The following is a 15,069-nucleotide window of genomic DNA, read 5'->3' on the forward strand; positions in this document are numbered from 1 at the left end:
TCTCTAGTTTATGTTATAATAGATAAATTCCAAACATGTCACTGCAATACATTGTCAAATCTTTATTACAGTTGATACAACCCTCATATTGATTGCATTCAAGATAAAGATAATTTATTTCATATATATATATATATATATATATATATATATATATATATATATATATATATATATATATATATATATATATATATAAACACGCACACACACACACACACTCACACACACACAAAACAAATATCTTTGCTATCAAACTGAAGTGGAAAGCCCTTGCTTTGCTTTGTTTTAATACAATGTTCGATCACTCTTTTTTCCGAAAATGCCGGGTCCATAGGTGGAATACATCACATCGATGAGAAGTGGGAATTGCAAGAATGCAAAGGATGTGACTGGAAGACAAGCCAATACGGTCATTGGTACAAGAAACAAATTAGATTTCTCCTTCAATGTAATATATATAGCTGCACTGAAGGCGACCATCATGAACGTGATTGAAGTGAAGAGGGTAAGTAGGCCGATGCATAATCTCTTGGGTAGAACATAAAGAAAGTCTTGTTCGGCATAACGGGAAGTCAGGATCGATAGGAACATGAGCAGTGAAGTGGTGGATGTGAACAAAGAAACAGAGTCTGAGATGGCAAATAAAACGAATGAAGTTTTTCTTACGAAAATCGGTACTCCGGTGTCACCATGAAGACCTCCTGGAACTGTGAAGGCTGCAGCAAATACGACTGTAGCAATCAATGCAGCGGCAATGGTACATGAGGTGGCAGTGTCTTTCATCCATTTCTCTCCTTGAGATTTTAACTCTTGGTGCTTTTCGGAAAACAACATTTGAGGAGTCTTTTTGTCATTGTTTGGCCATGTCCTACGAGAAGGGTTGACAAAATTTTCCATTTCCTGTACGGTGAACGTTGATGAAATTATCACCACAAAAATGTGCTCAGGAAAACAAACAAGAATTGCCGAAGTGATCCGCCAAATTAATTATAATTGCTAGTGGTGGACATGCATATAATTAAGAAGAATGTTATGCAAGATGTCGAGTACCTTAAACCATTGTAACTCACGCTGCATCTGTAAAGCTGCACCAGAAACTAGATTGAGTTTATGAGGAGGCGCTAGTTCTCCGCATATGTGCATAAAGTTGTTACCCGAAGAGTCCGTCGTGTCGTAAAAATATTGTTTTCGTTCATTCATATTATAAATGAGATTGAAAATATTTTCATCGCGTTCTCTTGCTGCTATGTGAAAAATGGTACATTCAGTTTTTGATTCTTCAGCATAAATGACATTCGGAAACATCTCTATGATCACCTCCACAACCTCGTGTATGCCTTCATCTGCAGCCTTAACTATGGCACTTTCATAGATAGGTGAAGCATCACTAAAAGGCAAAGATTCCAGTGCCCTGCACAAGCATTTGACGAGTTCAAGTGTCTGTCGGTGCATTACTTTCTTTTTCTTGATGTTCTTCACCTCAGGAACTGTGTATATATTAATTTCCAGAAGTAAGAAGATAAACAAATATATGCATCATATATTTTAACTTGTAATGATGACAAGGAGTAGTAGAGTAGCTTCGATAGCTCATCTCAACATTATATGTTCGTTCGGCCATCTTTGTATATTAAAAGAAATTTAATGGTGGCGTGGGACCTGAGTTTAATATATTGATATAGCAGAGAAACAACAAACGACCAAAAGAAAACACAAAATATTATTGATAAACTGATCGAGTTACATGATTTTAAAAAATACTAGACTTTAGCTTTCATAGTCAATGACAGGTGTAGGATGACAATTAACCGAGTTTAAACCTGATCAGATCATCGAGTCTATAACTTGGTAGGAAGGAGTAACGGGTTTTAGTGAAGCTGTCATATAAAATTTTTATACAATTTTTATACATACTAATAATAAAATATTTTAATATAAAATTTTAATTCATAATATTGTCGTCTTTTATACAAAATTATTATTAAATGTTATGATTTGGAAATAAGTTTAATGGGTTTACTAATTTTTGGATATTTCTATTATATATTTGCTAGGATTAAATTCGTTTTTAATACTTAATGCATTGACGAGTCCAACCAGGATTTTTGTGTCTCGCTTGGGTTAAAAACTAAACTTTAAAATATTTTATAAGGGCTTACAATGAATTTCTGTAGTGACCCGTTCCAGAATCACCTACTAATTGAGAACTAAGCATGCAACTAACTTAATTAATAACAATCAGAGATAACAGCGGAAAATACCAACAAATGATAGTTATACAACCCAATCGAAATCAGAACAACTCAAAATATATTCGGTACAACCATATCGAAATAGAATAGTACTGAAAACTAAACCAACCAGATACTCACTGTCCTCCTCCTGCTCTTCCCGAGCTGTCCAACCTGAGGCCTGCCCCGTGGAAATGGGGTGTCCAAGATAAACAAAACCGAGGACGTGAGCGATAAGAACGCCCAGTACAAAAGCATGAGTATACAAACCTATATGAAATGCACATGCTATGATATGATACCAGGGTAGTCAAGAAACAGGAGTAACAAAGGATCTCAAAATGCTCAGTCTAGAGGCGCCAAGTGGATAGTGCCGCGCGGTCCAACCTCTGGGTCACTGCATCCACTGCAAGAACAGACGTGGACCTAAAATGTCCCGGACCACCGAAGCCCTCCCGACCCGTCGGCCACTGTGTACTCTCGGTGTCCATGCGTCCACAAGACAAGACAGGGCTGAGCGGTCCCACAAGATATAGCTTATCTCGAAAGAGATACAGCTCAACAGTAAAGGCTATCTCGAAGGAGATACGGCTCAACATGAAATGCAACGTGCAGTAATAAACGTGACATAATAGCATGCATCATATGACATATATCAATGCACCACATAATCATGCAACACATATAAGAATGTATACTCAACCAGGATATCTCGGATAGTACTTTCGTACCTCTATCACAGCAAGCCTAGCCTTACGCAGCACCGCTAATCAGGTCTAGAACAAGCCTATGCATCAAAAGCATACCCAATGAACAATACTACCATGCTCAACTAGCAAAACCAGTACTCCCTAGTACTACCAAAGGTTTAGGGTTTACCTTCGTCCGTCGACAGCCCTTTGATGTCGATTGCCTCGTAACTCAGGCGTCGCTACACTACCAATCCTGGTAGCTCTTGGCTATCGCTCGACCGACAACTAACCCTAGAAACCTTCCAAATCTCTCAAATATGAGACACAACTCAAGGTTTGTCAATACAAAATGAGGAAATCCGAGCACTATTTATAGGCTATGTTCGGATCCACCGAACCCACTTCGGAACGTCCGAACTCCTACGTGTCCATCAGCTCTTGACACCTCACGATCGGATCCACCGAACCTACACTTCGGAACGTCCGAACTCCCACGTGTCCATCAGCTCTTGACACATCATGATCGGATCCACCGAACTCACTTCGGATCGTCCGAACTCCCACGTGTCCATCAGCTCTTGACACATCATGATCGGATCCACCGAACTCACTTCGGATCGTCCGAACTCTTAGGTGCTACCGAACCATCTTCGGTCCGTCCGATCATGACCACGGTCAAAATTACACATTAAACCTTCTTAATCACCATTAATCCGTTGATTACCCAATTTGGAATTCGGGCTACTACATTCTCCCCCCCTTAAAACGATTTCGTCCTCGAAATCAAGTTTAGAGGATGAACAAAACGAAATAACAACATCGTTACCCTCAAAATCTAAGGGACAACCCATCACTAGACGCTTCGCTAACACCGAATGACCCATCGGAGTAGAAACGGAAAGAATGACGTCTAGAGAAACATACGGTAACTTATGACGCTTAACAAATCGTGCAGAAATGAATGAATGCGATGCTCCGGTATCAATAAGAACAAAAGCAGGAATATCGCATAAACGAAAAGTACCTGCTATGACTCTCTCAGTCATCCGCAGCCTGATCCTGGTTCAGCGCAAATACCTGACCTTGGGCACGAGGTCGAAGATTCGAACTACCCACTGCCTGACCCTGCCTCCTCTGCTGAACAGTCGTCTGTGATCCGGAACCAGATCCTGCTCCACCTCGCAACTGAGGACAATACTTCTTAATATGCCCCATCTCTCCGCACTGAAAACAAGCTCCCGCGACTGATCGGCATTGTTCCGAGGGATGGTTCTTCCCACAATGCACACAAGCATCCTTCTTATCACCAAAGCGGAAAACACCGCTAGACCGTGATCCAGATCCAGAAGAAGAAGAACCAGATTTCTTGAACGACTGAGACCTAGGGCTCAAAGTACTCGGAGGTCTAGAAGAAAAAATAGCCCTACCACGCTGGAGACTGATCTCTGCCTGGCGACACCGGTTCACTAACCCATCGTAAGAAGTAGGATTATCACAGACAGTGACTCGATCAAAGATCTCCTGGTTAAGACCCTGGAGGAAATGATCATACTTGGCCTCAGAACTGCCACTGATATGAGGAGCGAAGGGTAACAACTCGAAGAATTTCTGCTGATACTCATCAACAGACATACTCCCCTGCTTAAGATTCAGGAGCTCAATCGTCTTCGCCTGGCGAAGGGCTGGAGGAAAATACAGCTGTATGAAAGCCGCACGGAAATCGGCCCAGGTCACCCTACCCTGAGACTGGACTATCGGCGCAGAAGTCGATCGCCACCACTTGCGCGCACGGCCCTCGAGAAGAAAACTAAGGGTCTCTATCTTCTGCTCCTCGGTGCACTGGAATGCACGGAAACAACTCTCCATGCGCTCTAACCAATCCTCAGCATCATCGGGAGTCTCACCACCAACTAAAGGCTTAGGCCCCATCTGAATAAAACGATGCAAATCAAAACGCCTAGGACCATCCCGACGATGACGATGTTCACGGTGACGCCTACGATCGTCCTGATCACCCCAACGACCTACACTTCCCTGACTACTCTCATCACCAAAGTGGTCAGCCATCGCTACAAGATAGAATGGGGAAAATGGTAAAATGGTCCACAAAAATCCCAAAACAGAAATCTATATCCCAAAATCGTATGCATGCTCTGATACCATAAATGTAGTGACCCGTTCCAGAATCACCTACTAATTGAGAACTAAGCATGCAACTAACTTAATTAATAACAATCAGAGATAACAGCGGAAAATACCAACAAATGATAGTTATACAACCCAATCGAAATCAGAACAACTCAAAATATATTCGGTACAACCATATCGAAATAGAATAGTACTGAAAACTAAACCAACCAGATACTCACTGTCCTCCTCCTGCTCTTCCCGAGCTGTCCAACCTGAGGCCTGCCCCGTGGAAATGGGGTGTCCAAGATAAACAAAACCGAGGACGTGAGCGATAAGAACGCCCAGTACAAAAGCATGAGTATACAAACCTATATGAAATGCACATGCTATGATATGATACCAGGGTAGTCAAGAAACAGGAGTAACAAAGGATCTCAAAATGCTCAGTCTAGAGGCGCCAAGTGGATAGTGCCGCGCGGTCCAACCTCTGGGTCACTGCATCCACTGCAAGAACAGACGTGGACCTAAAATGTCCCGGACCACCGAAGCCCTCCCGACCCGTCGGCCACTGTGTACTCTCGGTGTCCATGCGTCCACAAGACAAGACAGCTGAGCGGTCCCACAAGATATAGCTTATCTCGAAAGAGATACAGCTCAACAGTAAAGGCTATCTCGAAGGAGATACGGCTCAACATGAAATGCAACGTGCAGTAATAAACGTGACATAATAGCATGCATCATATGACATATATCAATGCACCACATAATCATGCAACACATATAAGAATGTATACTCAACCAGGATATCTCGGATAGTACTTTCGTTCCTCTATCACAGCAAGCCTAGCCTTACGCAGCACCGCTAATCAGGTCTAGAACAAGCCTATGCATCAAAAGCATATCCAATGAACAATACTATCATGCTCAACTAGCAAAACCAGTACTCCCTAGTACTACCAAAGGTTTAGGGTTTACCTTCGTCCGTCGACAGCCCTTTGATGTCGATTGCCTCGTAACTCAGGCGTCGCTACACTACCAATCCTGGCAGCTCTTGGCTATCGCTCGACCGACAACTAACCCTAGAAACCTTCCAAATCTCTCAAATATGAGACACAACTCAAGGTTTGTCAATACAAAATGAGGAAATCCGAGCACTATTTATAGGCTATGTTCGGATCCACCGAACCCACTTCGGAACGTCCGAACTCCTACGTGTCCATCAGCTCTTGACACCTCACGATCGGATCCACCGAACCTACACTTCGGAACGTCCGAACTCCCACGTGTCCATCAGCTCTTGACACATCATGATCGGATCCACCGAACTCACTTCGGATCGTCCGAACTCCCACGTGTCCATCAGCTCTTGACACATCATGATCGGATCCACCGAACTCACTTCGGATCGTCCGAACTCTTCGGTTCGCTTGGGTTAAAAACTAACTTTAATAACATAATCCGGTGATAAGGGCTACGGTACTACAATTTCTCTGACAACTTTGGTTAACCATTTCGTAAACCGACGGTGAATATGAAGTATTTGGAATAGGAGCTCATGTGCAGGTCGCACTAGCGCGAGTTTGGGTACGCGATGCGACAAAATGATATCAGAGACGGTCACCAGCAAGAAGACCAGTATCCATCTCTTAACATGTGGGCAAAGTGCTACATCATGGGAACCACATCTTGAACTAGTAGGAGACACCTTTACATTTTCGGAGCTGGTGGATCGATGGGTCAGCCCATGACAAAGACACCGTGTTATGAAGGATTGATGATTATGACACCCTTGTCTTACATGGGTTAAAAATAAAAATTAAATGTTTTGTGAGGATTCCTATAGTAATTTGGGTTAACCATTTTCGTAAAGTGAAGACAGATACCAAGTAGTTGGTATAAGGGTCTATTATGTATTCGCACTTGTGCAGGTTGGGGTTCAGGACATGATAGAATGATATCAAATCCAGTGATTGGACCGCTGGATTTTGGGACGGGCGGGTTTGAGTCTAATTTTTCTTTGCTGAGCGTGTCTTGAGATTGGTCAAACATGCCCTGTTGTCATCCCTAGATAGGGGCTTTGTTAACTCAAAACTCTTGGAGTTGTTATTATAATACTACTGTAATTTTTTATTTTATAATTTCAGAAAATTAATTACTGAAAATGTTGACATGATGACGAAAATACTGAAGTGACACAGGAAATTATTAATCCGACACCGAAAATGTAAGGACTTTGTTTCGTATTATCGTAAATCATATTATGATTATGGATAATTCATGAAATTATCATGTGATTACGTATATGATGGATATCATGACAATGGAATGAGAAAATAGATGGTGATAATGAAAGATTGTATTAGAAATTGATTTGTGTTTGAAAAGTATGCTGAACCCCAACGAAAAAGTGACACATGTTACGATTTTTGGCATAATTATCTGAGTATTAGTCCAAATGAAATGAGACCAATTCCATTAGAAATATAATACATAGTACTAAAACCTTCATGTTTTTAGTTTTGTCCAAATCCATTTGGAAATAGGGGTAAAATCATCCTGAAGTGTATCGTGTGCGTTGTAGTTCCTGCACTGACACATGTTGGGAGAATGAGTATAACTCTTGCGTCTGATATCCAAATTCAGTGAGGTCGGTGGAAAATAAAATCCAAGACCTAGATCTACAACTTTTTTGTTGACCACTTTTGCTAATTCGGAACCTAAAATAGCATTTCAGATAGAGAAAGGCGCGCACCCGCGCAGAACCGCGCACGCGAGCAGAACCAGGCGCGCGCCCGCCTCAGCTGCACATGTTTTAAGGAAGATCAGCTTGAATTTTGCTGCAAATTCCTTGGAGGCTTCGAGAGTTGAGAGAGAGAAACGAGGGAATTCAAGTTCTATCAGTCGAATCTACCTCGAAACGCTATCAGAACTTGAAACAAATTATATATTCGGAATCCTCGTGTCGAGAGCTTTCTTTTGAGGTAAGATTCTTTTGGTTTCAGCAGCTTTAATTATTGAAATACTGGAATATCATGTATTTGAAGTCGAGATCCATATATGTGGTAGAATAACCAACAAGAAATTAGTTTTCAAATTCGGAATTGAATTATGTTATGATTTCAATTTGATATGAATTTTCGAAGTTTCAAAAGATATTTGAAACTTATATTGATGATTTTGAATGATGTTATTGATTGAAATGAATGTGTTATTTATGTAGATAGAGCTTTTATACTGATATTCTTCAAGCTACATTAACTGAAAACGAAGAATTGAGGTTTGTTGCGACCGAGTAACATATGATATATGTTTGATTGATTTGATTGAGAATATATGTCTATATGCCTTATTTGTTGGGTTGATGTGGCATACATGGCATACACGTTGAGCTATGATCCTTGGATACCTATTATGATTGGATTCGATTCTGGGGTTTGTGAACACGATGCTATGTTTGGCATTATGTGGTCCTTAAAGCATAGTCATTAGTGGCCTCGATGATTGATTGAGATTTGGGATTTGATGGCGCTTTGCCGACGCTATCATACGAGTATCCCTGATTGAGGCCAGTATGCCAGCTCGAGCATTGATTTGATAGCGATTCGATTGATTCTGAGATATGCTAAGTGGATGGGCATTTGACCTGATAACTCCACGACATACATGCATTGCATATCATATATCATTGTTTAGATATATGTGATATATATTGTGGTTGTTTCATACGGAGCTTTGCTCACCCCAGAGGGGGCTGTTGTTGTCTTTGTATGTTGATAATGACAAGTACTCCAGGATATTAAGAGACCAGAGAGGGTGCTTCTGGAGGGAGTCACAATTTAAGATGAGGTTTAGTGGTCTTTCCCAATGTATATATGTATCTATATACCGGGGCATGTCCCGAAGATATGAGTTTGTTTGTATGTAGCTGATCTGGATTATGTGTGGGCATATTTTATGATGTGACTATATTATATACTATTTTCAGTATCATAATTATAGTTGACACGTTTTTGGCTCATTGTAAAGAAAACTTTTAACCATTTTCCGCTGTAATTAATTAACTCTAATCAAATTGCATTATAATAACGATTAGGAGTTAAGGGCCGCACAGAAAAATTGTTGATGTGTCAAAATAAATTACGAGTATACCTGAAGTCACGTCGGTATTCCGACAAAACAAGACCAAAAGCCAAGGAAAACCCATCTTAATGAACCAGCACCCAAATTTAAACTACTTAGAGGACCAAAACTTAAAACAGGTAATCTTAGATAATCATTTTGGCCATATTTCCAAAAGAATAACACCATTAATACACATCATATGATTTATTTAATAAAATATTGGTCATATAACACATTTACTAATTACAACTACTAAATTGAAAATTAAAACAGAAACTCCTTATATTAACTCATTTTCATGATGACAAGTGCTCCGTGATATTCTACGTCGTCATTATTAATATTGTGTTATTTAATTTGCATCATATTTGTATGTTTTTACTATGAATTTAATGATTTATTTATGTATACTATTATTTAATTTATTATATAATACTTAATAAATTTGTGACAATTATGCTAATTGTTTAAATAAATTTAATTAATTATTTGAATTTCTTAACCATGGACAAAAGGAGATAATATATTTGATAAAATCAAAAAAATTTACTCCCTATATATTCCTAGACTTTCAATATGATCAAATGCAAGGAGAGAATGACTATTTGGTAATATTATGTATTTAATCATCGATGATACTCGTGATAAAATTAAATAAGCCAAGTAAAAATTTTTATCTGAAAATAAAATTTTACTTACCCACAAAAGAAATTATGTTGAACCAATCGAACTTCTTTGTCACTTGATCCATATCAGACCCTGGGTTCTCAATATCAGTTGTGATCTTTGTCTTTTCCAATGATGTCAAAGGAACACCTTCAAAATCTATATATATATATATATATATATATATATATATATATATATATATTTTGAATCTACTCTTATAAGTGATCTTTCTTAGAATTTTTTTTAATTGCTTATATATATATAAATAATAAGCAAAAAAAAATTTGATGATATATCTTATAGGAGTTGGAAATCATAATCCCATACTTCGTCGGTCATTTAAAAAAAAATGTAGCTTAATGATCTGATTATGAAAGTAAGTAATTAAAACATTTTCTCTAAGAAAGATCACTTACAAGAGTAGATCCAATTTTGCCACCAACTGAATCTCTTTCCGCTTGGAAACACAGATTTTATTTCGGCTATCACTTCCAACGCATAAGCACCACCATCATCATCATCATCATCATCATCATCGCTCAACGTAGCTAATTCTGGGTATTTCTGCACCAAATATAAAGCCACATCTGCCCAAAGAAAAATATATTATCTTTATATTTCACAATTAACTATCAATAAATTAATATTTCCTACGAACCAATAAATTCAGAAGCTATGGCAATTGTCAACAGCAAAGCCCCCAACTTTCCCACAAATGGGCTATTCTGCACTTCTTTCTTGGAGACGGATATGAGATACGTAAGCGTATCTTTATGGCTATTCCTCCCTGCTAAATGAATCGGCAACAAATTATTGTCATTTGTAATATATAGCAAGTCGGGTTTTTTGTTCACCAATAGTATCGCAGCTTCCTTGTTTCCAGCCAAAGCGGCTGTGTGTAAAGCAGTGTCCCCCGTACTATCTTTCGAGAGCATCGCTTCATTTGGCATCGGGTATTCTAACAACTTTCTCACGAAATCATTTGATTTTCCAGTCTCCACCGCTACGTGCAGAGCTGTCTCCGAGGAATCATTGATGCAGGCCGTGATTGCATCTTCATCTTTGTCCAAGAACTTCTTGCCTTCCTTCCAATCACCTCTTAATATTGCTCTATGCAATGGCAAGTACCTGTGAAAATCCGTACCTGCATATTTCTTAAAATTACAAGCCTTGTACCAGAAAAAATACATTCGAGTTCGTTAAACCCTTTCTTTTATTTTTTATTTTTTCAGTTTTAGTTACTGAGTTCTCATTTGATTTACCACTAGAACTGCTCGTTTGAATTTCATTATCATCTGATTTGAAAAGTTTTTCCAATTCCAACCAAACTTCCCTGGAACTGTCCAATCCCACCACTTCATCAAGCACCTCGGTCCCAGTAATGGAACCCAGAATCCATCCTGTGATAAGCTGGTCGGTTCTTCTCCATAGTTTCTGCTCATCCATGGGTTCTTTAGGCGGCGGGATCTGGCCGTCTACGAAGCCCAACAAATCTTGGCTCTCGAACAGACAGATCATCTGTTTTTTCCATATCCTGTAATCATTAATGCTTCTTTCCTTATTGTCTTTGTTAAGAAATAGCTTCACTGATATAAAGTTCACAGCATTAACAGTTGACGGCCATGGATAGTTTGCTAATTTTGAGGAAGACATTGAAACGATGCTGAGTTTTAGTCAAATGATTGGTTCGGAAGATTTGATGCAGAATTTATGCATTTGAAGTATTTTCTTGCTCATAATTTTTTTTTAAAAAAAGAAAAGTTTTTCCAACAATCACATTTTATAATTTCATATATATTTTTTTTATCCTACCGCTTGATGTGAGAACTAAGAAATGTTGTATATAATTTACAACTGATTCACATGGTTTGTATGTTATTAATCAAGTAGCCTACACATGTGCACAACATGATAATTGCTGCTGTTTTCATAAAAATTAAAAAAAAAAAGTAAGAAGGGAGGTAGGCCAATTAAATTAAATGCCAATAAATATGGGGCAAGGAGTCTGGTGAGACTTGAGAGGACGTTGACCCAACTTTTTTTTATTATACGGAGCCCTTCACTTGAAAAAGTCCTCTCAACTTTTGGTATAAGTTCAAATCTTATTGGATGTAATTTATTTTTATTTATTTTTTATTTTGATAGTAATAAATACTTTTTACAGATTTTATGAGAAAAGTGAGTAATTTTCTTATACATGTTCTTGAAATAGATATCGGTCTCTATGTTCCTGGATTGTTTCTTTCGGAAGGACTTCTGATTCCTCCGTAAATGTTTTAGTAGAAGATATTATTTCTTCGAACCGAGGTTTATTTGTTTTTTGATCTAACTTAAAATGTTTCAATCAGTTGGATCGGTTCAATTAGAAGGTCATATTTTAAAAATTTTAAAAATATTAAATGTATATACAAATTATAATAAAAATATATTTATCAATGTTTAAAATCTAAACAACATATATATAATCAAATATAATTATATCTAAATTTTTTAAATAAAAAAAACAAAACAAGCTATAATTTTATTAAAATAATATTTTTAATAAGATTAAAATCGAAATATGTGTGTGCGCGTGGGCTCTAGCCCTGGCTAAAAAAAAATTAATATAGTTATAATGAATTTGGTACAACCCACTTTTAGCCAAAATAATTATTTAGCCATCTTCAACCACAAAATCTATTTTGATGAAAATTTTATACTAAAATAGTATGATTTCTGCACCAAATACAACGTCGATCTACAATTCATTTACTTCAAATCTTACACCAAAAAGAATATTATCAAAATATTTTTTTATTTTACATATATTAATTAATATATTTTATCTAATATATTTTTAATTATGACTAATATTTTATTATTAATAAATTTAAATAATTATTTACATTTGTATTTGAATTATATGTTTCAAGTTGCATTTATATTTTAATTATCTTTTTCAATTTATTTATGAATTGTATTGTTATATTAATTTTTTACATTTGTATTAAATTATATTAATTATAAATCATTAAATCAAATTAGTCCTTAATTATTAATAATTAACATAAATAAATAAATATTTAAAAAATCAATAATCATTATTTTTAAATTTTTATGATTAAATATCTAATTATTAAAATAAAAAATAAATATTATACTATTATTTAAATAATATTTATAATTTTTAATACAATACAAATAAAAAAAATTTAAAAAAAAGAGACATCTCCGCCGAATTTGATGCAGAAGGCCCCCCCATTGGAGGAAATTGGCTGCACTAAAAAGGTGTTTTACACCATTTAACTTCATTTTGGTGTAGCATTGGAGATGGCCTTAAGGACAGTGACCCAAGTCCACTAACCATTTTAAGAAACCAAATGGTTTTTTTTTTTGTCGTCTTTTTTTTTTTTTTTTTACGTGTTAGCTATCTTCCTGGAAGAGATTGTTCTAAAATATTTTTGCAGCCTCCGAGGAAGAAGAGAAAAAAACATGTAATTTACGATGTGTAAATTCGCATCGACTGATACAAGATTTCCTTCTAGCTCTATTTTTTTTCTCAGTTCTAGTTGTCACATTTGTTATGTTAATTTTTATATTTTTAGATTGAATGTGTTGTTTTCGACTGAGATGCGAGCATTTTTTATGTCAGTCTCTTAATTTTCTTATGCATTCTATGGACGGTATTTTTAAATAGATTTAATTTTTAATGCTTCATGCGTTTATTACAACAATAGAACGATCATTCTCAACCCATGGTCAAAAAATTTATGTCTACATACCGCAAGGATTCTGAAGACTATTTTAAAATTCCTAACAAATCATATCTATAAAATACTCACTTAGTTTGGTTGATTTTTTTAAAAATAAGTAGCGAATTATTTAGTACTATGAATAATAAAATAATATAATTATTAATCCATAAGGTAAGAAGGAAGGTAGGTCAATTAAATTTAATGCCAATAAATATGGGACAAGAGTCTGGTGAGACTTGAGAGGACGTTGACCCAACTTTTTTTTATTTGTCCGGAGTCCTTCACTTGAAAAAGTATTCTAAACTTTTGGTATAGGTTTAAATCTTATTGGATGTAATTTATTTCTATTTATTTTTTATTTAAATAGTAATAAATACTTTTTACAGATTTTATGAGAAAAGTGAGTAATTTTTTTATACATGTTCTTGACGTAGAAACCGGTCTATATGTTCCTGGATATATAGTTTCTTTCAAAAGAACTTCTGCTTCCTCAGTAAATGTCTTAGTAGAAGATATTATTTCTTCGAACCGACGTTTATTTGTTTTTTGATCTAACTTAGAATGTTTCAATCAGTTGGATCGGCTCAATCAGAGGTCATATTTTAAATTTTAAAAATATTAAACGTATATACAAATTATAATAAAAATATATTTATCAATGTTTAAAATCTAAATAACATGCATATAATCAAATATAATTATATCTAAATTTTTTAAATTAAAAAAATCAAAATAAGCTATAATTTTATTAAAATAATATTTTTAATAAAATTAAAATCTAAATATGTGTGTGTGTGGGGGCTCTATATTAATATAGTTATTGTTGAAAATAAAAAGTTGAAATTATTGAATGTTGAAATAAGAGTTGTAAATATTGAAAATTAGTGTGTGATGATGTATGTAATGATGTATTTATTTTTGGATTATTTCCAAAGAAATTTTATAAATATGTCTCTCAATTTGTGAAGAAGAACACAATTGGGTAGACAAAATTTTATAAAGTGTGTAGTTTAATATATTTGTGAGTTTGAGATTTTTACTTTTAACACGTTATCAGCACGATACTCGAAGGTTCGGTTCTCCATATTTTTCCAAGCTCCAAAACACAAGAAAAAGGCTACAATATTCAAAAGTAAGAATATTTATTTTACTGTTTATTTATTTTTATTGTGTATATATTTAATATATAATATCATGTTATTATATAAAAGGAGTCTATGACACCTCGTTATAATAACGTGATGTAATTATATTATTACACTGTTTATATAATTTTATTGTGTTACTGTTTATTTATTGTATATATATATATTTGAATAATATCATTTTATTATATAAAAAGAGTTTATGACATCTCATTATAATAATGTAATATGATTATTTCATTGTTTATATATTTTTATTATGTTATATAACAATTATATATATATTTGTATAATGTCACAGTATTATATAAAAAGAGTTTCTGACACCTCATTATAATATTGT

General features: G+C 35.6%; 1 protein-coding gene across 2 annotated transcripts; it reads right to left on the reverse strand.

Annotated features, from left to right (window-relative positions):
* Positions 1-258: 258 nt before the first annotated feature.
* On the reverse strand, positions 259-11,602 carry LOC140817709 (uncharacterized). Of its 2 annotated transcripts, none has more exons than XM_073177441.1 (6): positions 11,110-11,602; positions 10,506-10,991; positions 10,264-10,434; positions 9,878-9,994; positions 1,054-1,490; positions 259-903 (listed from the first exon to the last, which is right to left on the reverse strand). In XM_073177441.1, exons 1-6 carry the CDS (start codon positions 11,498-11,500, stop codon positions 289-291), a joined length of 2,217 nt encoding a protein of 738 aa, XP_073033542.1. In that variant the 5' UTR covers positions 11,501-11,602; the 3' UTR covers positions 259-288. The 2 variants fall into 2 exon arrangements, with proteins under 2 accessions (XP_073033542.1, XP_073033541.1); XM_073177440.1 differs by having other exon boundaries at positions 9,878-10,003.
* Positions 11,603-15,069: the final 3,467 nt, after the last annotated feature.

This window comes from Primulina eburnea, chromosome 17 (assembly GCF_022965805.1).
Source record: "Primulina eburnea isolate SZY01 chromosome 17, ASM2296580v1, whole genome shotgun sequence".
In the NCBI taxonomy this organism is placed as follows: Eukaryota; Viridiplantae; Streptophyta; class Magnoliopsida; order Lamiales; family Gesneriaceae; genus Primulina; species Primulina eburnea.